The sequence below is a fragment of the Manis javanica genome, chromosome 2 (genome assembly GCF_040802235.1).
Source record: "Manis javanica isolate MJ-LG chromosome 2, MJ_LKY, whole genome shotgun sequence".
In the NCBI taxonomy this organism is placed as follows: domain Eukaryota; kingdom Metazoa; phylum Chordata; class Mammalia; order Pholidota; family Manidae; genus Manis; species Manis javanica.
Window position 1 is genome coordinate 11,486,822 of NC_133157.1, and position 24,267 is coordinate 11,511,088.

The following is a 24,267-nucleotide window of genomic DNA, read 5'->3' on the forward strand; positions in this document are numbered from 1 at the left end:
CAAGTCTTAAGCCAGAGATTTAAGTGTGCCTACTGAGTAGCAAAAATATATAGCAGCTGTAAAATGGCTAGAACTATTAAAATGACTTTACAGCTCTATAGAGTCCCCTGTTCTTCTAACGGTTAACAAAATTAAATGAGAATCTGTGTTTGAATATTACTGGTTAGAAACGTTGCCATCAGTGAATTGCTGAACTCTATTTAGGATTCTATAAGAGGTCTACAATCATATATATATACATATTCACAGACTATATGAATATGTTCTGGGTTTCATCATTTAATTATGTATTTCAGGAAATGATGTTTCTCTAAGCCCCAATATATAAGAAAAATTATTTTTAACATTTTAATTTCTTTACTAAAAAACTAACTTAGGAAACAATTATTAAGACACAAATATTTAGAAGCTATCTTATTTCATCATTAATGCATAAAGCTGAATTACTTAGATCTTTTTCTATTAACCTGAAGTTGAAATCAGCATATAGTTATACCATCAACCAAAGTCTATTAGTATCTATTAATGCCTTACTACAGAGGTAGTAAGAACCCTTGTGGAATTAAATTCTTTCTATGTATTTTTATTTAAAAATCTTAGGAAAGATCAACTTTAAAAGACATTGGACAAGCAGTGAGCTTCAATTTTATTTAAGTGAAAACTTCGCCCTTCAATTTCACTAGCAGTATAAAGACTATAAATACCAATGAAGATGTTCTAGAACCACCCATTTCACGTATTTTTACTTTTCCTGACAAACAATGCTGAGATGGCTGCCAGTGATCAAATGAACTTCCTAAGATTATTTGAAAGCACCAATGGCAAGATTATTTTTATTTATTTTAGCTAATATACCATCTGAACACTTGTTTTCTTCTTTCCAAACCTGCTAGAAACGTCATTTTCTAAACATTTGACCAATGTTGAACAATACTTTGGATTTATTTTAGTGGCATGACTGAGTCTAACGGAGGTCTAGGACTTGATTCTATACATTAGATCTCCAACTAATGAATCTTGTCAACATTCTGGGTCTCCCTTTCCCCATTTATGAAGGGAGGTAAGGGATCTTCTAGCTCTGTCTCTTTAGGATTCTACATTTATGTCCTCCTTAAACCCATTTTTACTTCCTAATTAGAATCAAATTTCTTAGCTATTTATTCCAAATCAGGTAGCCCAAATTTATCTTTCTGATCTTACTCTCCATTATACCTCTGTTTGAAACTTGTGGTTCCCCACGGTGCGCTATTCACAGGAGAGCAGCACCTGCTAACATGTACTAAATCCTTAATGTGTGCCAAGCACCGTGAAGAGCTTCACGTGCATTAGACAATTAGTTCTTAAAATACTTGCATAAGGTAGTGCTGTTAAGGCCACAGGGACTAAGCAGGATTATGTATGCCCTAGGTTTCACAGCCAGGAAGTGGAAAAGCGAGGATTCAAACCCGGTGTGTCTGCCTCTCAGGCACTTTTAGTCACTGGATGTTACATGGTCACTCTATTCCGTAGGCAAACAAACATTCCCACTTCATTCAGGTCTTTGAGGTTTAAAGCAGACTTTGGCACAACTTTATTATTTTCCCCCAATATAACTCATTTTTAAAGTTCAATTAATGTCATACTTCTTTATCATTTCAGTCCTAAATTTACTTCCCACCTCTAACCTATCAAAGCACTTACTGTAAGCCCCAATGACTTATTCCTTGATGCAGTACATCTGAATATACCTATCTTAGTGTCTAAGAATTGTAGAAAACTAACACTCCTGTGGAACTTATAAAGGCAGGACAAAATAACACAAAATTCAGTGTCTTGATGGAGCAAACCATGAGGGGTTTATGATTCCTCAGGGAAAGAAGCTCAGCAAGTTGCTCTACATTCCCAGGGCCTTTCCTCTGAGGGTATGTGCCAACTCACAGCAGGCCCTGGTGATCACTGGGAGATGGCAGCAATTTTTTATTGGGCTTTTATGATGTCACTATGTACAATTCTATATACTTAAGATGTGATAGTATCTAATTTTCACAGTGATTTTAAGGGAGTCCATTTTCTAGAGTAGAAAGAAGGGCCAAAGTCCATGCTCTTTCCACTACCTTCCACTTTATCTCTGGAAAAAAAAAAGTGATCCAAGAGTACAAAACAAAACAATCACAGTAACAGTAACAATGCAAAGAGCTTTATGTTAATGTAACATGCACTGGAACTTGACCAACCTCCTATAATACTGAGATCATCTTCACTTACAGATGAGCAGTATCCTCAAATTCAGACAGATTAAGATTACCTAAAATAAACTGCCAGAACTAGGATCTAAATTTTGTTTTAACTTTATTCCTAGTGCTCTGTAGCCTGCAACATACATCCTCAATACAATGATGTTAATATAACCTAAGTAGGAATGGTTTCAATTCCTACAAATGTCCCGTCATGAAGGATACTTTCAAAAATGAAAAAGCCTTTTGAGTCAGATTCTGCTCTCCAGGGACCAATGAAGGCAGAGACCCACAAATGGCCTTTTACTTTTTTGGGGATTTAGCTTTAAATAAATTGCTTTGGCAGTGGGGGTTTCCCCAGTCTTTCTGGAGGAACTTTCAGAAATAAATCATGCTGTTTAATGCTGTACTTTTGCTTTCTCCCCAACATATTGTCTTATAATTCAATTCAACAAGTATTTGTTGAAAGCTGAAAGACAGTTTTAATGTTTTATCTTGATAAGACTTGCTTTTGTACTTTGTTCAAAGTCAGATACAATGTTTTTGTAAAAAGTCATTAAAGCTTTCATTAAGTGACTACAATCATGGTAATTTAATGTAAAGATGTGCTTTGTACTTTACAAAGGGCTTCCTCATATCATACATTGTTTGATTACAGGTCACTTTATTAGATTCGTTTGTCTATTGATCTTTGGGTTCCTTTAATCCAGTCCAGCTGGATACTTTATGCCAATCTCACTCAAGGAGTATGTGAGGAATGGTAAGATTATAGAAATCCTACTCTAAGCAGAGCCTAGCCCACCTTATATACTGCCTTCTAAGGAGACTCATCTAACATACACCTCCTTGCCTATCAATACCACATAGGACTCCGTGTTCCTCGTGTGATTTTGTAATGCCAGGTCTCATAGTACAGATACTTGTATACCAGTACACACATACATTAAACACGTTTGTTTTCATGTATTCCTTCCCATGATGTCAAAGATGCTTTCCAGTATTTTCTGTCTACTCTTGATAGAACCAAAATTTAAAAATCTAAGAAGATAGATACCTACAAGGCATAATGATGTAGATTAGGAATCAAAAAGGTCTTACAGCTCCCCAAAACTCATCTTCCACAACTGTAAAAGAGGGATAAAATCAGTTTTGCCTATCTTCCTTGGAGGATGAAATGAGATGATGAATAGGAACCTGCTCAGTACAGGGCCACAGATAATATAGAGCTATTACGCTCTCATTTTCCATATTAGTAACATGTTTTAAACTCATGATTCCTGGTTTTCCTCTACTTCTCCTAAAATTTATTTGCCTCTTCCTAAACATGGTCTGCACTTTCCATTAAAAATTACACACCTGCATAGTTCTAAAGGTCAAACAGTACAAGGCTTATAAAGGATACGAGCAGCCCCTCACTCCTCCCGCAACCATTCTCATCTTTTTTAAGCTGTTTGTTTTTTCTTCACATTTATTAACAAAATGCTTAAATTGCCAATTTTGTAGGTTTTTTCAGGCTTTCTAAGTATGGGGAATGTTATAGCCCCTAGCCCCACCTACCTTCCACACATACTTCCCTTGCCCTTGTTATGACTCTCAATGCAATTTTGCTACAATTTTTGGTTAAATCAATACTGTTCAAAACTGAATCACAGAGTATATCATGATTAAATTCCCCTTCTTCCTTGTTTTTTCTGGTTATTAATTGCCCAATTTTCTTCCTCAGTATTCCATGTATCCTCACTTCTACAAATCTGACAGAATTGAAAGTTCCTCTTATTTTTTCCTAAAGACGTACCTCCCAGTGCCCTCCTTCCTTCTGCTCCACCTTGGACCAGTTGCTCTCTAGGTCTGCAGCACAGCTGACTTCCTAGGGCTTTCCTTGCCCATCACCAAGGGAATTATCTTCACTCTCTTCTGTGTTGGATTCCCTGTTTCCTGGGTTCTGTATCTTCCTCTTTCTGGATTTCATCCCTCATTCTGGGGAAGCATATCCTTCAGTAACTTCCTGAGAAAGTATGTAAGGTAGATAAATGTTCTGAGACCCTGCATATTTCAAATGGGTTTATTGTACCCCCACACTTGAATAAAATGTTTGGGCATAAAATTCTAGGTAAAAGACACTTCTCAAAATTTTAAGTTTTTCCCATCATCTCTTGCTTCAATGTGGCAGACAGTCCAATGCTATTCAGATCCCTGTAGTAAGTATGTTTCTACTCTCCCATCTCTACTCTAGACCAAGAAGCTTTTAGGATTTTTCTTTATCCCCAGTGTTCTGAAGTTTTATGATTTGCTGTCATAAAGTCCTTTCATTGCATTAAATTGGTCCTTTTCTTTATGGAAATCACATCCGTCAGTTCTGGAAATTTTTCTTGTGATCTTTTTCTCTATTCTATTTCTGAAAATCATGTTAGTCATATGTTGGGCCTCTATCTTTTTACCTATTTTGTTATCTTTTGTTCCACTGTATGGCCTACTTCAATTTTATCTTCCAACTTCTCTAATTTTTAAAAATGCCTGGTTATACTTTAAATCTCAAGAGCTCTTTCTTATTCTTTTCTTTTTTAAAAATAGCATCATATTTTCCTTTAATGGATACAGAATGTTCTGTGAACATACTATGGTTGGGTATTTTTTTCAAGTTTTCTTCTGTGACTTGTTTCTGTTTCCTCTGATTCTTTTGTTTGGGCTCTTTATATTATATGAGAAGGCTTTCTCAAAAGAACAGTGATTTCTGGCTACTGTTCCTATTAAAAGAAGAGTGGAAAATAAAAAATGAACTGAAAACCCAGTATCATGAGTGGAATTCGTTGACTGGTATTAACTTAGTGACTGGGCAGGAAATGTGACTGGTTGAGAAGCCCTCAAATATCAGTCTCCAGACTGGACCCCTCTTACCTCCTGCTTAGAAGGTTTAAGACTGACTGAAAGCTTTCTAGGAGTCAGGTGACAAGGAGACTGATGATTTAATCAGCATACTTTCTCTTGACACTAATTTTCAACAAGGTGTATCTTAGTCCCATCCTCAGCTATTCCTGACATCCAGAATGTCTGTAGTTCAACCTCTCCAAAGAGTAGATGTCTCATCTTCTGCTGGGATGGTGAAAACAAAGTTGCCTGTTTGGGCCAGCTTGAGATGGGTATCAAGATGGCATGAAGTGGAAGAATTGGGGTGGTTGGGTGATGGTACCTAAATGTTCCTTTTATAAACTTTCTAATAATTCTTCAGTTTTCAGCTTCATTCCACTGTTGGTAGAGGCACCTTGGGAATCTAATTCCCAAGAATTTACCAGGTTCTATGGGCAGATCAGCTTCGTTCTTTTTGCTTTTCCCAAAAACCCTTGATTTCAGGATTCAGCTTGTTGTGATTCTGTCTAGCCAGAGTTTCTATATTCCAAAATTTTATTGGCTTCATCTGCCATCATCTCTGCTCCTCTTCTCTCTGTCCACATGTATTATAATACTCTTTGCTATTTTTTTCAGTGGAGTTAACAGAAATAAACTCTTTTCTTATTACATTGCATACTCAATCTGCTATATTTAGTATTAGTCTGCATCTTTTTAAATAATTTAATAAATAGCATACTCAATCTGCTTTATTCAGTATTAGTCTGTCATGTTTTTCAGGTCTAGACACTAGTTAATGTATTAATAAAAGTTTCTTATTCCCTCTAAGCCTAAAGTTCCTCATCTAGAAAATAGAATAATAAAAAAACCTACCTGATAGGTTTCAGTAAGATTTAAATGAGGTAAGAACGTAGGCTTTGGAGTCAGAAAGACCTGGGTTTGAATCCCAGGTCTTCCACTTATTTAACTGTGTGACTCGGCAACATTAAATCTCGGTTTCCTCATCTATATCATGGAATTAGCAATAGTCACTAGTTCATATAGTAATGGATTAAATAAGACAAAGTTTATAAAATTCTCATGAAAAACAGTAAGTCTCAATTAACATTTACATCATTTATGCTTCCAATACCTAAAATTACACATACAAACATGCCTCCCTCTTCAGTCTATTTTAACCTTATTCACTCAGGGCTTGGCTGAGTAAAGCCAAATTTCAACTCCTCTGCAAAAGACACACAGTATAACAAGAAAAGGCAATGGATTAGGAAGTAGGAAGTCTGCATATTATCACAAATAGATGTGTGGCCCCTGTACTGGTAAAAGAGAAACTCGGACCAAATAAATGATTTCTAAGGTCTTTTACAGCTCAGTTGTCACTCCGCATCTTCTTTGTTAGACATGATTTGACATTCTATATTTAATATTTAATTTCTAGTTATCTGATACTGTTAATCTTTATAGGCATTTTCATGTATCTTGCTTTTCCAACTAGACATTATATAGGCCTACATGAAATCCAAGATTTCCCCAAACTAACACAAAGTAGTAAGGCCATGAATACTGTATCATAGGACAGTATGTTTTACGGCAAAAGATAAGAACAGTGATATAAAACACTTCAAAGAGAAAGAATGAGTAGCAGGCTTCTAAGAGAAGTAACACTTGCAGAGGATTTAACTAAAAGACAAACAGCAAAAGAAGTTAATTTAAAGAAATAACATGTTAACTAGAAAGTGCACTGGTCAGTATTTGAAGCAGAGATGATTTTAACTTTATTTATAATCGCAATGACCAGGTTTTCTGATTATGGAGATGGAACATCAAGTTTATCTGATACCAGTAATGTTCACGTTACAAAACCATATTCTGAGATTCCATCTTCACCAAGCAACATTATGAAAGACTTAGACCAACAGGAAAAGAATTCCATGAAGCTCTACGAATAGAAAAACACTGCTCCCTATTGCCAGCATCGATTTCTTATTCTAAATTGTAAAGTGACATGATTTTATATACTAGCATCACGTAAACCAACCCTAAGAAACAGACCCATGATGTGCCAACTGTCTAATTAGCAGGCCTCGGTAATTCCTCCAAATAAGTCACACTGAGGTTTTTTTTGTAAAGACAGATAGTCACAGTCACAGAATTCTTCCATATGAAACATCTAAAAACAATAAAGTTCCACAAGAAAGAAATCACATGATCCCGGAAACCAGCTAGCTATACTGTCTGGCATATAGCACAAGCTGCTGAGTGCTTCTTAAAATTTCCCTAAAAGCCACTGTTACTGTGTAATACTATTTCGCACACCCTAAAGCAGTATCAGCACTTCCCTCTGAACATATGATCAACAGTGTGTTAAGAAAAGAAAGACAGAGCTAGAAAACTGGTAAGGAATGAATGAGACACGAAGCAAAAGCAGAGTCAACAAAAGTTTCTTTCACCCAGCTGTTCTCTAAGTCTGTCTTTCTTTGTGACTGATTTATAGCCTACCTGGGAGTAAAATTACCTAGCATACAGAGCATGTGCATTCCCACTCTAGTTTCTTGGTATTAAAAAGAGGTGCATTTATTTTGCAAGTCTACAATGGTCTTAACTAAATGGAAGATTGCTTATGGGCTCTGGACTACCTTTTGAACATCACTGCTCTACAATGATTAAAAGTAATAACAGTCACTGTAAGTAATAATCAGAAAGGGTAATTCACTAATTTTGTGAAACTTACTAAAACTTCTGCTCTGAGCTTGGTCCTATGTCAGATTTTTGGGAAAAAGACATGAGAGACACTGTCCTTGCCTTTAGAGACTCTGCAGACAAGGAAGTAAATGAAGACAGTTACATGTCGAATTTATAGCTACTGTCATTAGAAAGGGGAGGGTTTATCACGCTTCTCTTCTCAAATTTGGAATTGCTAACTACCATAGAAGAGTCACCTAGCATTGTGCTTCCAAGATTTGAATGCGGGGGAACACCGCATTGTCATGTATGACTTCCTCAGATGTAAAACCATGGCTGTACAAATAAACAGTACTCATTTTTCTTTGCAAAGCACTTTACATATTAAAGTACTTTTATATCCATTATCTAATTGAATCATCAAGGTAACCTTATGAGGGATGAAGAGATTATTTCCTTTTATAAAGAAATTAAGTGCTTCGATAAGTGACTTGCCCTTACAAAACCAGTTTATTAGTAACAAAAACCTTGATTTTTTTTTTGTGAGCTCAGTTATTTTTAGATGAGCACAATTTCATTTCCAAACATGCACTCCTCCCAAAACCTGACCTTCCACCAATGTTAAAAAAGGCCTAAGTCTCTACCACTCAAACCTCCAGCTTCTGAGGAATCTGTCTTCAGCACCTCTCTCAATCAGAAAATTAGTGGAGAAATAAACTAGAGCCTTCTGCCCTGGAATGCCAACTCTTGTCTTCAGGAGAAAACATGGAAGTTACGAATACGCATGCATTTCTTCTACAACCAAAGTCATCCGTGCTAATTGTAATAACATCCACTGGGCTTTCTGGAGAGTCTTCCCTGCCGTGAGTCAAACCCTTGGAAAGGATCTGAAAAGCTGGAGCTGCTGAAGCCCAGGCTGTGGGGCCCGGCTCTATCCCTGGGACTCAAAAACCTTGATTTTTTTGATTCTCAGTTCAAAGCTCATTTTAATCATATAATGATGCCCTTGTCATCCAAGCTTTGAAGAAAAGCCGAATGACTTCTTTACAGCCATAGAAATGTCTAAAATATTCCCAGGGTCTTAAAATATAATAATAATATATACAATATAAAATATTTCATTTTCAACCTGAAATGGAAAAATTATGCAAAATTCAACAAAAATGATTTATGAAGACTTAAAAAAAATCTCGTAATATCATGACTCTCCCATCCTTAAACTTCCCCAAATCTGCTATTATATAATAAATTCTGGTTCGCCAATAATTTATGTCACAAATATTTTATGATACAAAGCACACAGTCAGTGAAATTACAACATTCCCTACAAAGCCACTGTGCAGATTTTTCAATCAAACCTGAAAAGCTAAGGAAACTCTCCCAGAAGCCACTCTACTATCTGGGAATCTTTGTAACGCTGTTGTTTCATTTTCAAGTTCAAAGAGATGGACAATGCATTTATAGTACAAAAATTCAAGTTTTCCCAATCCTTAAAATACTGAGACTATAATTCAAGTAAAAAGGAAAAGCCATTACAAAAGGCTCAAAAAGGAACTTTTACAGCAATGAAGCCTAAAGAAAACACTTTCCAAAATGGAATGTTGGGTAACAGTTGACAACAGATCCATGAAAAATTCAAATATCCATTCTGGGGTAAGACAGTTCTTTCATTAAAGCGGAGCATTTGTCCTTTTGTAATTGCTTTTCTTCTGTAAGAGGTAAAAAAACACTTTCACTGCAATCATTATATGAAAACACACAATTTACAAATATCAATTAGTATAATCTTACTTTAAAACTTGACTATGAAACAATTTCAACACAATCAACAAAAGCTTATGCTTCCTCTGGCATCAGTCATATGCCATATAAAGTGAATTGTGCTGTCTTACCAAAGCCCTAGGTACTTGAAGTCTAAAAATATACTTTTTTCTTATTCTGAACTAGTCAGATTGGTATTTAAACCAAATATCATCAAATGTTGCACTAAATATGCCAGGATGAAAAAGTTGCTTAAATACAAACTCTCCAAATGTATCACACAGAAACTGCCCCAATCACTGAGGACTGCATGATTGCACACAGGAGTGTCCCCTCTTCCCCAACATGTGTATACTCAAGAAAAGAAAAATTTAAGAGTCTGACAGACAATGAATGTGAGAAAAGAACTGATACCTGGAAGAAACTTTAGAGTTCAAAGAGTCCACTCACTAGAAGATAAGATAAACTGGAAAGATATTTGATACTGAACAAGTATCAGTTAGAGGGAAAAAATTTTGTTTTTCTTTAGAATTACTGTATCTACTTAGTTTCTACTTTAGTTTTAGGCTGACATATTGAAAGAGGTTCTACTGTGAAAAAAAAATACCTCTAATATCACCTAAATTTAGTATTAGGACAAAAACATAAAAATCTGTATTAACAAAAGCTCTAATTAAAAGGGTTGTCTTTCCACTCATTGAAAGATCAGCTTGATTAGCCATTTCTAGAAAATTAATCCAATAGTTGCTGTTTTCTCACAAGACGGAACCCTATTGCAGGAAAACATTAAAAGGGCTCAACCACCCCCCACCACCAAAAGTAAAACCCACTGATTTAACCTCAGTTTTCTCTAAAAAAAAAATCTTTAAGATTCCTATATAGGCTGAACTAAAAATTCACAAAGCAAACTGTGTAAATTTGAACAAGTTATATTCGCCTACATGGAAAAAAATGAAATTAGACCTGTGCCATGTAAATAAAGGGGAAATGTGTACAACTATTTTTCAGAATCCAAACAGAAAAGATTTTCCCACTTCAAATGTCAATTTAACAAAGCCATTGCTAATGTGACTTGAAATTTCAATACAAGTTCTAAATTTTGAAACAGAATAAAGGTTTCTAATGTTAAATATAAAGAACAAGCAAGTTTTTGGGAAGAACTCAGAATGTGAAGTTGAAATATTTATATAATACTTATTCACTTAATATAGTTTAAAAGAACACATTTGAGGTTAAAATCAAATTGATATCTAAAAGCCTAAAGTCATAGGAATGTTGTCCATTATTTTAAGAGGGTAGGAAGTTTTCTAATATCATGATGGAAACCAAAGCATATCTGCCTGTTTTATAAATATCCCTGTCCTTTCTTGGATTCAGAAATCCCCTGTAAACCATTTCCCTTGGGTTTCTTCCATCTTTCATCTCACTGAACACTACTGTCATATTCCGATTACAACATCTAGCCAAAGGCAGAGATCACGTAAGTCCCCTGAAGACTTCTAAAACATTAAAACCAGTAGAAAAGTAGAGGAAAGACTCTCATGCCTAGAGCTACTGGGAAATCCTTTTCTCCTTTTAGAAAAATAAACCTCTTGCTCTAAAGAGAATCACTTTTGAGAAAAAACACCACTAGATAATCACTTTTAAGAACAAAATGTCACTACTAGATACAAATACACAGAACTTTCAATTAATAATTCTATAGCATAACAATTGTAAATCCTGTAGATTTTGCTAGTACTTCGGCTTAAAAAAAAAAAAAGACGATACAAGGAAAGAACTGTATACCAAATAATTTTTCCTCCACAAAGAAATAGGAATAAAGAGACTGAATCAGAATTTCTCATTCAAATGTAGATTTCTTAATACTAACTAAAAGAATGCTTTTAAAAAGAATTAGTTATTTTATTAGTTGACTATATATAACCACAAAAAGAACATCTCGATTAACCCCGTTCTGTTTTAAAAATGAACTAGTTAAACGTGGAGTATATTTTCTGACTCAGTTGCTTAAGATATTTTTCTCACTGATATTGTGATATTTCAAAAGTCTCTGGATAAAAAAGAGAAGACTAAGGATGTATTTTTAGGTGTTTTCACCATCATAAATATGGCAGCCATTAGCCTAACATTTAATTATTTTTCAGCCTATTAAAACACTTTGCTGTAAAAGAGATATCAAGCACAATTCAAATATTCTCAATACACACATACACAAAGGCATGGGCAATAATACTGCAACACAATCACTTTCTTAGCACACATTTCCTTAGATTTCTGTGAAGAATGGCACAAAAAATAGCACACTTGTACATAAATTCTATGATTTGACTGCGTTTTTGCTTTGTGGTTCATCGCAGAATTCTAATATTAATGGCTAAGTGTTCACATTATTCACTCTATTGAGAATTTTCTCAAGAGAATAAGACATAAAACATTTGGCTTTCCAAATGGCAGTGTTGACAACTTGCAGGATAGCTATTATTTGGCATACAGAAATAAAATTTTAAAACCCTGCTAATTCATCACTGTATTTTGTTATCTCCTTTAAAAAAAATCAATTGTACAAGAAGCCCAAACAGCTGGAAAGAACCCAGAAAAGTGAAAAAAAAATGATGATTTTTGAAAATGCTGTGCTTTTCACACCCAGGTTCAGTCATGCCAGCTGGAGAGAGATGTATATGGCTTTATTTATTTTAAATCTTAGAAATGTGGTCATTTCTATGATGTTACAAAAATTACAACCAAGAGCAATTTATCTTTATTGTCTTGATTCTTCTGATTCAAAAGCTCTCTTTAGAAAATAATTTCTGCAAACTTAGAAGATATTCTGGATGGATCATTTGTTTGCTATTAAACACACACACACACACACACACATTTGTTTGCTATTACACACACACACACACATTTGTTTGCTATTACACACACACACACACACATTTGTTTGCTATTACGCACACACACACACACACACACACACAATGACCCAGTATCTGACCACTTCAGACGTGGCATCCATTAAGGGGGCCTTTATTCCTAACTGTGTAAGGGTCCTTGGCTATGGTCTGACTTGCACAAGAAGTACACATGGCCCCTGAGAGGCGCTTTAGTCCCCTTTGGAAGACACTGTTAGAGAGACTATAAATTACACAGTTGCAGAAACTGTTACTAATAGCAAGCCAGGTGGTCAAGAAGGAGGCAAAGCGGTTGCTGTGGCCAGTGGAGCTCTCCAACAAGAAGTAGATAATGTATGGCAACCAGAGGATGTAAAATACACTAGTAATTCGGAACAGGACCATAGCATAGCGCTTATCGGGACACGCCTGCACCTCTCCAGTCTCCCCACTCTGGCTGCTGAAGCGGGCTTGCCTTTCGCTGATTTCTTTAGTGTGCTGTTGGCAGATGCGGAAGATGTTGAAATAGGTGAAACACACAGTGAGGGCTGCTGGGGCATATAACATCATCACGATGAACATGGTGAAGTAGGGGTCAGTGTGCCAGGATTCTGCACACCACTGAAACACATCTCCATGATATCCAGGTTTGCCCCAGTGGAAAAAGGAAGGCAGGAAGACCAGGGTGGAGTATAGCCAAATCAGAAAAATACACAGGCGTAGTCTCCAGGGTGTGACCAGGGTATTGTAGGTTAAAGGTTTAGTGATAGCAATGTATCTATCAATGCTGATACAGGCCAGAGAGGCCATGGAGACACTCTTCAGAACTGATACTACAAAACCAAATACCTGGCAAGAAAAGGATTCCTCTACTGGAAGGGGGTAGTGGAGAAGTGATAAAGAAGGGACCAGGCAGCTTACCCCAACCAAGAGGTCAGCATATGCCATAGTCTGGATAAAATAACTTGTAGTATGGTGGTTCAACAAAGGTGCACAGTGAAATACAAAAATCACAATGATGTTGCCAGAAATAATCAATACAGTTAGAAAGACAATAATCAATACTTCCAAAAGGCAAAAATCGACAGTTTCCGAATAGCCAAATGCCAAGAGGCAAAAAGGGTGGCTGCTTTGATTACCATCCAAAGTAGAGTTCATCTTGAGCTCAGGAGTAATCTCTCACTTCATGCTGCCGCTTGGCTGCTGCCAACAGTTCAAAAGAGCAGCTGCTGTCATTGCGGTCAGCTCTGTGTGTCTGTAATAATGCCAAAGGAGCCTTAGTCCCCAAGCTCTTGATGCTGCTGTTCTGGTGCATTGTCTGCAGTGCAATTCCCCTTTAAATCCTTCTTGGAATAGGGAGAACCAGCAGCAGTTGTCTGGCCAGTCCCAGATGCGGCCATAGTACCAGGTTTACCATACACATAGCACCGGGGGAATAAGGCAAACTCTGGATACAATGTCTTCACGCCAAGGAGGGTAGGGGGCAGGGGCAGAAGAGAAGGGAAGAAGATAAGGAGCTTCAGCAGGAGTTGTAATGAGTCTCCTCTGAACAGCTGATAGAAGAAAAGGAGAGAGCATTTTACATGTTGCATCCAATGCCCTAAACAAAAAACCTGGCTAGCTCAGGCTGGTATCACCCCTCCCACTTCCAATCACACCCCACCCGGTAAAACTATTCATGGCTACCCTCAGTAGCACCCCACATAACCGGTCCTTACTCTACAGAGGAGGCGCAAGAACAGCAATCTTTCATGATCAACATAAAACAAAATCAATCACAAATCAGATCAATCTAACCCCATTTCCTTTCATTTGAGCCTTTTGGGGGACAAAAGGGAATCAGCTTATAGCATTTCTTAACACGTTTTACTATAATTACCACTAATAAAATTAGCTTTTTCTTCATTGATTCCAATGTAATATTGGTCTCTTTGAAAACATCTCAGCAGAATTTATCTATCTAGCTCAATTTCAGGATATTACCTGTAATCCTGCATGCTGCAGTCCAAACAAAAGCCACAAAACATCCTTAACAGAAAGCCTTGCAAAGCAGGAATGTGCCTCAGCCCGTTTACTGCAGAACTGAGACACAGAGGAGGGAGGGGATAAAGGCGTAGGAGGGGAAGTAGGGAGAAGAGGGGGCTTGGGAAAAGGAAGACGAGGGGGAGGGGAAAGAACACGCCTGTTCGGGCACATACTCAGGCATCTTAGCAGCCCGTTACACTTCATTGTCAGACAAGTGCTCCCCAATTTCCAGACTGCACAGTGGGGTTTTAACTTAATACGCCTGCAGTGCGGTGTTTGAAAGCTGTTTCCTCGTCTGTCTGGAATCCCCCTTTTAGTAGATGGGCAGAATTTAGTCTGCTAGTAAGAATAAGGAGCCAGGAATCTGATTGAAACATACTGCCAGAGGGGTAATGGTGAGAGGAAATTCCTATTTTTTCTTGTAGCATTTTCCCAAAGAACAAAGAGCAGTGTTAAAGAATGAAAGTCTATTAACAGTGCAAATGAGGAATCATAATTCAGCTGCACAAGAGGTTCTAGCTAGAAAGCTAAATACAGAACATTAATTTTCTCTCATGATTCACTGGATATTGACCAATTTTAAGGAAGATGACCAAAATAACAAGCAAACTTAAAAATCAGTTTCTCAAGAGAAAAAAATAATCTCACCCATTCTGAATACTACAGAAACAGCACACATGTAGAATAGGAATTGCTCTGTTTCTGTATTCCAGACTATTCTACAGTTTTGGGATATACTGTGTCTTGCTTCCGGTTTGCTGAGAAGTGGTACACAAATACATAAACAGAAGGTGGACAAGTATTCATTTCCACCCATGCTTGAAAATTGCAGGAAGTTTCATGGTACATATTAGCCTGTGTGTGGTAGAATATACAATCTTGTTTGTGCCTACTAAAAGAAATTGATATTATGAAGTTCCACATACTTGGTAGAGTAAAAGAAAATAAACATATGTTGGCATTTATGAGTTCACAGTCTGCACACCTGGGTAGAGATATGTTATGTGATCCAACTTTCATTTTTAATTTGTTTCATTCACATGGTTTCTTATTGCAGGCAAATTGCTACCCACAATCAGAATTACTTATTTTTTAAGATCTGAAGCACTGTTCTTATTGCATGTAGGCAAGGAATTTAAAAATCTATTGAACATACGCGTGATAGTTGTATTTGACAGGTCTGACTGGAAAACATGGCAGTGTGGCACAGTACAAAGACCCATGGCAATGAACACCCATCTGGTCCAAATCATTGCTCTAATATTACTTAGCATCTCTTAGCCTCAGTTTTATCATCTAATATTGTTCGTTTTTCTAATCTATTCATTTCTGTTTGATTAAATATCCAATAGCACATGTACTCCAATGTTCATGAAGAATCAATGGCTCTCCATTGCTTTTTCCAATCTGACCTCACTATTTTACATCTCTCCAAACACCTTGCCCTCCAGTCAACCAGGTTGCTCACTATTCTATACATTTGCTATAGATTTTATTTGAACTCCTATTTTTTGAGTGCTTAATAAATACTGAATGACAAAAGGAATGATTTCTCAGAGTTGTATTTCAATAAATGGAAAAAGCATTCACCACAAGTCAGGAGTCCAGGCTTTTCTGATTACGTGTGAATTTGGGCATGTAGTTTATTCTCTCTACATCTCAGGTTTCCATGTATAAAACAGGATGCTTAATGCTGATATAAACAGACATTACATTGGCTGGTAACTTGAAAGAATTAAAATTGTAATAAAAATACAATACAACTACAAGTTGTTAATCACATTACTACCATTAGTACAATAATAGTTCTTTCAACTTTGTTTTATATTTAATAAAACCACTCTTGGAGCTTTAATCAGAATAGTCATATAGGAAGCTTAAAAAAAACATTTTCTTCAGAAGAGACAAATTATTAATGATACTGGCAGGGGAGTAAACCTATGTCTTCACAAAAATCTGTACAGTTCTAATCCCACTATCCAATGAAGATAGTGAACAATGCAGGGGCTAAGTCAAAGACCCACATATAACTTTTTTTTTGTTATCATTAATATATAATCACATGAGCAGCATTGCAGTTACTAGATTCTCCCCATTATCAAGTCCCCATACCCCATTACAGTCACTGTCCATCAGCGTAGTAAGATGCAATAGAATCACTACTTGTCTTCTCTGTGCTATACTACCTTCCCTGTGGCCCCCCACACACATTATGTGTGCTAATCATAATGCCCCTTATTTCCCTTCTCCCTCCCTTCCCACCCATCCTCCCCAGTCCCTTTCCCTTTGGTAACTGTTAGTCCCTTTTTGGGTTCTGTGAGTCTGCTGCTGTTTTGTTCCTTCAGTTTTTTCTTTGTTCTTATACTCCACAGAAGAGTGAAATCATTTGGTACTTGACTTTCCCTGCCTGGCTTATTTCACTGAGCATTAATACCCTCTAGCTCCATCCATGTTGTTGCAAATGGTAGGATTTGTTTTCTTCTTATGGCTGAATAATATTCTATTGTATATATGTACCACATCTTCTTTATTCATTCATCTACTGATGGACACTTAGGTTGCTTCCACTTCTTGGCTATTGTAAATAGTGCTGCAATAAACATAGGGGTGCATGTTTTTTTCAAACTGGGCTCTTGCATTCTTAGGGTAAATTTCTAGGAGTGCAATTCCTGGGTCAAATGGTATTTCTATTTTTAGTTTTTTCAGGAAACTCCATACTGCTTTCCTATAACTTTTGACTCCCCAAAAACTTAACTACTAACAGTCAACTGCTGACCGATAGCCTTACCAATAACATAAACTGTTGATTAACACTTACTTTGTATATGTATTTTATTGTATTCTTACAAGAAAGTAAGCTAGAGAAAAGAAAATCTCTTTCAAACTGTCACTAATCTCCAAAAATTTTTCCAACATACTTTTCAAAAAAAAAAAAATCTGTGTATATAAGTAGACCTGCATGGTTCAAACCTGTGTTGTTCAAGGGTCAACTGTACATACATTTCCTTTTTAAAATAATGCAGTCTCACCATATATTTGTTTGTTTTATAAAAGAATAACTATGTTTGTATATACATGGCTGGAAGGGAATACATTAAAAATCAGCTCTACTTTTCACTGGATAGTGGGATTAGAAATTTTTAGTTTTTTCTTCATGGTTTTCTGCATTTCCTGAATTTCTCCATTTCTATGTACTATATTTATAATCAGGTTAAAAAAAAAAAAAAAAAGAACCTGGCCACAAGATCCTCCCAGTGCCACATGGTATGGATGATGCCACTTACTTCATGGCGCCCAGTTCTACTTGTTTTTTTTGCCATCAGGACATTCTTTCAGAGAGTCTTTGGTGCTCAATTTAACTAATATGGACCTCAGAGCCTTGGTTAAAAATTCTTACAGGATAACACTGTATAACTGGATAAACCATAAGAAATTGCCAATATTTAACCATTTCATTTCTGGTTAAATATTTTCTGATCTACAAAAATGGCAACTTCTATGTGGTTCAACCTAATACTAAAAAATTAGTAATAAAATGACAGAAATAAAGAGAAAGGCAATATGAAAAACAAAAAAGGGAAAAAGGCTGTACAAATTATCTTTTTTCTTCAAACTTCAGAAGCTTAACTCTTACAGAGGAGAAAAGATCAATCTCAGGTCCTCAAATTCAGAAGATTCACTTCTGGACATTATCTATCACTTACTATTTGGTAAAAATGAGCTTAAAATATTCACATTTAATTAACATTATTTTAGTGCAGCTGATGTCAGTGTATTTATATAAATATCATTCTGAAACTAATGTGAGATGCTTTGACTTGGCTTTTATTCCTCTCTTTCCTTCATCTCCCACATTCATTCAATCACCATGTGCTATGCGAACTCTCTCTCAAAAAGTATTTCTTTTTCTATCTCTTCTGCCACACCACTACTTCAATCCAAGTCATAATTACCTCTTGTGGATGTACTAATAGCTTACACTGCAATTATTCTTACTCCATTGTAACTCAACTAAGCAGAATGACTATTCTAAAACTAATTTAATGACAGTACAAATAATGACTAAGCAGTAATTTATACTTACTTTGGGCTATAAATTATACTAAATGTTTTCACTCATTACCTAAGTTAATTCTAACAACTCTACAAATAAGGTACTATTATTATCCTATTTTACAGATAAAGAACAAACTAATGTCAAATTGACCAATGCAAATAGCTTGAATACAGAACTAGACTTTGAATCAAGACAACCTGTTTTTCGACAGACACTCTAAACCACTTTACATACTGCCTTCTAGGCATGAATATATGATTTGCCTTTAAAGTGCTTCAGTGACTTTCCATTGCCTGAAATCTTAAATATGCCTTATTTAAGTTTTCTAAGATCTGGCCCCTACATATCTTCTTTGGCCTTACTTCCTTTCACACTTTATGAAATGGCCAAGTCTTTCTCACCCTTGAGCACATGTTTTCCCTCTGACTTTTACCACCACACATGCCATGCAGCACCCTATTCTCCCCCAACAACTCTCCTCCCTGGATAATTCTGAACAAGAGACCTTTTGAACCCTTAGCTAAGAAGTCCTTCTTGTCATTTGCCACAGAGCAATATGTATTTCTCTTAACTCTCATGCAACTTTATTGTAATTGGTTAGTTCATTGTATATTTCTATCATTACACCATGGATTAGCCCCAAATCAGGGCGATGGTGTATTTTATTCATGGACCTATTCATGAGACCTAGCACAGAGCTGGTACACAGTAGGCTTTTAAGATGTTTTTGATTGACTAAGTAACAAATACCTAATAAAACCACAGACAATTCTGCTTTTAGATGGGAAGATCTTTTAAGTAAAAACCTAGTATGACAACTGTTTAATTTACCTGTAACTATTAAGTTGATGCCTATGAAATTGTCTGTTTGTAGAACAAAACCGGTCAAATATCAGCAATTTTAATATGATGAGACCTAGTATGTTCCAGTCTTATAATTCAGGAAACGTTTACAACTTCATTGACAGATACGACTTACATTCACAATAAGGGACCTGAATAAGAGATGGGATATAGGGACTTAAAATTATTTTCACAAACAATTTAAAGGAAAATGGTCTTGTCTATTTGGGCTGCTATAACAAGAATATCATAAATGGAACGGCTTATAAACAACACAGATTTATCATAGTTCTGGAGGTTGGGAAGTCTGAGATCAAGATGTTGGCAGACTGGATGTCTGGTCGGTACCCATGGCTATCTCCTGCCATGTTTTCACATGGTTGAAGGGGCAAGGGAGCTCTCGGAGGTCTTTTTTATAAGGATACTAATCCCAGTCATGTGGGCTCTGTCCTCTTGAGCTAATCACGTCCCAAAGGCCTCACCTCCAAATACCATCATGCTGGGGGTAGATACAAATATTTAGTCTATATGGGACTATAGCAACTGCTATAGGGGTGCAGACAATATGGTTCTTAAAGTCCAGTCACAACAACCTATTTCCTTATAGAATTTGACAGCAAGAGTACTCAGTTATGAAACAGAAGAATCATGGGCTGTTTTGCAGGGCAGGGTTCATACTGTCTATCTATTTTTCCAAAATGTTAAAAGTTTAAAGGAAGATCAACCATTTACTCCAGCAGTTTCATTTCAGAAGAGAGGAAATGAAGGGCCACAGGTGCAGAACCTCATTTGAGTTCATGTAAGTTAGCGGCAGAGCTGACACTAGTAGTCCGGGTTCCATAGCCTGTGCTCTGAAGCTAGTATTTAACTCCATGGCCAGTGCTTTTTGCTAAATTGGCCTCTTTTTTGTTGGGTTTCCATAGGCAGGTTCTTAGGATTAAGTATTACTGAATCTTTGACAACTAACAAATCTACTTTATGGCATGAAACCATATATAAAACACAGAGATTTTTAAATTTAAAAAAAATCTGTGTAATAATGAAATTATAATTTGGTATTTAAGTTGTTTTTCCAGATTGGTAAAATGCAGCTAGGCCTCCAGCGCTTCCCTTGGACAAACAATTAGAAATGTAAATATTGGTTATATGCACTTACTATTAGTTAAGGCTCTGGATAAAAGCTTGAAATTCATGACAAAAGATTCTTACTACTGATGTTTATTACTAAAACAACTAGAGAAAAACTGCTAGTAGGTTTCAGAAAATACAAGATTGACCAAAAACATCAGAATATGTTGCTATTTCATTATTCTACCATTAAAAGGATCCCTTAGGAAAGCAGTTTTGATTTAAATTTTACTACTAGGCAAAATAAGTGGGACAAAGTCATTGACATAAAAGGTGATAATTGACCAAAAGAAGGAAGGGCCAGCAGACGATTCTGAAGTTGGAGCTTAGAAAGTGCTTTCTTTTCCCTCAATTATCAACTCCAACTTATTTGACTCATCAGACCCAAACAGTTAGAGGTCTTAACAACTGGGGTAAGAGAGGCCATGGGAGTCCCTGTATATTATTTATTAGGGTTTCTCCATCTGTCTGACAAGTTCTAGGTGGAGATCAGGGTTGATGAGCCCTTGGTCAAAGACTAGAAACAGAAAACGAAGAATCTACAGGAGAATTTAGTCTGTAGAAATCTATTTCATGTATGCAAGAGTAGTTCAATATTGAGAAAGCTGTCATATATTGACAGATTATGAATCTACTCCATTAAGAAATTAAAGAAAATCATATTAAGGGCCAAAAAAGCTCCTGATAAAATTCAGTAGACATTTCTTAAAAGAACAAAAAACAGGATGCTTTCCCAAAGACCGAAAAACTAAAACCATTTTAGTTAAAATCAGGAACTTGATGGGGATGGTAGCTATCACCATCACCATTTAACACTGTCTTAATGCTTCTATCAAATATGAAAACAAACCAAGAAAACTTACTAGCCCACATAAACAGTGAAAAAGAAGTGAAACTGTTTCTGCTGCTGGTATTATTATATACCTGAAAACCTCAAAAGTTGCTAGTAGAAAGTTAGGAGGATATTCAAAATATCAAGAGGAAGATGGATAAAGAATTTTTAGAAAAATCAATGTCTATTCTCTCTACTGTAGCAATTAGCGCTTGGAAATGGAAATCAGATGAAAATATTCCATTTGCTATAGCAAAAACAGGTTAAGATAACTCTTAGGAATAAATTAAACAAAAGAGGCCCAATACATATGTGAAGATAACATATGTAATGAAGTTGTTGACAAAAAAATAAGATCTGAACAAATGTAAAGACATGCCATATTCTTAGATGTAAACATATGGTAACAATGTAACTTGTACCCTAAATTAATTATGTAAATTAAGTGCAATTTAAGTTAGAATCCTTATATAACTTCACAGGGTGGTGGCAAAATTGAGGAAAATGATTTTAAGATTTGTATGGAAGATTAAATATGCAAGAATAATAAGCAAAATATTAAATAGTAAACAGTGAAAAAAGACTTGCTTTACTAGATATCAGAACATAACTCAAAGCCTCTTTAACCAGAACAGTATTGGTATAAAACAGAAAAAATAAACAGAACAATCTAGAACTCAATCCCAATATATAGAAGAATTTAAGATATAACAAAGATGGTAGTTCTCTTCAGTAGGAATATAGGAGTAGCACAACTGGTTATCCATCTGGGACAAAGTAAAACTGGACTGTTATCATATGCCCATATACAAAAATAAATTTCAGATAGATTAAAAATGTAAAAATATAACTCAATAAAAATCTTTCAAGAAAATCTTGGCAACTACATTTACAAAATCTAGAGGTAGGAGAGACCTTAAATCAAGACACAAATTTCTACTAATGTTTTGTATGGCATGAAACCTTAAAAAATTAAAATTTTAGGAAGATATAATGAAGATACACAGGATTAATATATCTAATATTCAGAGTGCTCAGAAACTATCTTAAAAAAAATGTACAAAGAATGTGAAGAGGTAATTTACAGAAGAGCAAATTACTCAAATTTACTGGCAATTGGGTAACTGCAAACTAAAATTATGCTGCCATCACTTATATCCACTGATAGCAAAAACTAAAAACAGTGATAATTGTTTTTAGGTCAGCAGGAATTTTCCTACACTCCTGGTGAAACCCTAATTTTTAAGACTTTCAGAGAAGTAAACTAGATAAAAGTAGGTTGAAAGTGAAATTAAGTAACCAGTTTAAAAAAAATGTTACCCTTTGGTGTATAATTGACAGTCATAATATAAGTTGGTCACAGAACAGGCAGTACAGTATGGAGAATATAGTCAATGATTCTGTAACATCTTTCTTTGTTGATGGATAGTAACCACACTAGAGGGAGTGAGGATTTAATAATATGGGTAACTCCTGAACCATTGTGTTCTACATGTCAAACCCATAAGATTGTAATTAATGATATTTCAATTAAGAAAAATGTTACCCTCTGATCCAGCAATCACACTCCTAAGACACTATTCCGTAAAGAAAAATACTTAGAACATGCGTAAGGATGTTTCATAAAACATTATTTAGAGATTAAAAACTAGTCTCTAAAGACTTAGAAACAAAATAAACACAGCTATCAATGGAAAAATAGTCCAATTAAAGACTACACTTTACAAACAAATACATTAGGTGTTTAATGAATTCTGTATATGTCTTTATTTAGGCTCAAGAACAAATAGGAAGGGTAATGGAACAAATATGGAGTCAATCGTGAATTCAAATCCTAACTCTATTATTATTTGGTAGCTGAATCATTATAAGGAAATTACTTCACTGAATTTCTATTTCTTCATTTCTAAAGTGGAAATAGTAATTACCACTTCACAAAGCTTATTAAGGATTAATGAGATAATGGATATAAAGTGCTTGGTATGGCATCTGACACACTAGTGTTGAAAGGGCAGCTATTATTATGGTTATATATTTTTTTCTGTCTCGAGGTGAAAAGTCTAAAAAGTTTTCACTTAAAAAAAAACCCGGGGGGAGGGGGGAGATTGGATTAGAGATGGTACGTGAGAAGTGAGACAGAGGCCCCCTCTTAAAACCACATATAATATGAAAATATAATTAATACAACTAATCCTGAAAGAGCAACAGGAAAGAAGGCTGCACCAGACTGCATACACCTGGAGAAAAGAACAGACCTCATGGAAGAGGGTAATGTACAAATCCATGATTTGGCGGGACCCAAGCCCTTACCTCACCCCAGCTCACAGACGGGAGAAACAGAGTGGGGAGGGAGTGGAGGCGTGGGACTGCTGAACACCTAACCCTGGATATCTGCTCTGGGAGCATGAACCTATACTGTGTGATGCTCTGGTGATTAGTGGGTTTGGAAAGCTAAAAGAGGTGCAATGCCTGGAGAGACCAAGATTCCAGCCACTTGTGAAAAACAGGGATCCATATCCGGCTGCTCTGGGACAAAAGAAAAGAGGGCAGTCTGAGAGACTTCCTAACAGCCAGAGGACTGCTACAGGGGCAAGGATCGCACAGAGCTTACTGCTCAGGAAAGGACGGGTAGACAAAATTGTCCAGGTGCACTCCGCCTAGCAGGTTGGGAACTTTCAGGAGCTTCAGGTGCTCCATCCACCTGGCTGGATATGCAGCTCCAAAGCCCCTAACTGTGATACACAGCCTGCTGCACCTTCCTCCAGCCAGCCCACCCATGGGCTCACAAACCAGCAGCCCCTGCCCTGGAGTCAGGCCAGCCAGAGGGAAGCCCCGCCTACAGCAACTACAATCACAAAACATAGAGGCTTACACCTGAGTGTTCGGCCCAGTGGTTCTGGCAGTGGAGACAGGCATAAGAGCCGGGAAGCAGGAAACAGCTCTTTCCTCCCTGCAGGAAACAACACCATTCCCGTGCAACCCCTG

The 24,267-nt window shown here is 36.3% G+C and overlaps 2 protein-coding genes across 16 annotated transcripts in view; both read right to left on the reverse strand.

The window, feature by feature from the left end:
• The window catches only part of RABGAP1 (RAB GTPase activating protein 1), a 163,144-nt gene that overhangs the window by 62,915 nt on the left and 75,962 nt on the right, over nucleotides 1-24,267 (reverse strand). The window lies entirely within an intron of this gene.
• GPR21 (G protein-coupled receptor 21) lies at nucleotides 4,806-13,688 on the reverse strand. The gene is made up of 2 exons (XM_073224971.1): nucleotides 8,505-13,688; nucleotides 4,806-8,471 (listed from the first exon to the last, which is right to left on the reverse strand). The coding sequence occupies exon 1, from the start codon at nucleotides 13,553-13,555 to the stop codon at nucleotides 12,506-12,508; it is 1,050 nt and encodes a 349-aa protein (XP_073081072.1). The 5' UTR covers nucleotides 13,556-13,688; the 3' UTR covers nucleotides 4,806-8,471; nucleotides 8,505-12,505.

Excerpts from the sequence above, each read along its gene's own strand:
- GPR21 (XM_073224971.1), bottom strand. The coding sequence starts at position 13,555 with ATGAACTCTACTTTGGATGGTAATCAAAGCAGCCACCCTTTTTGCCTC.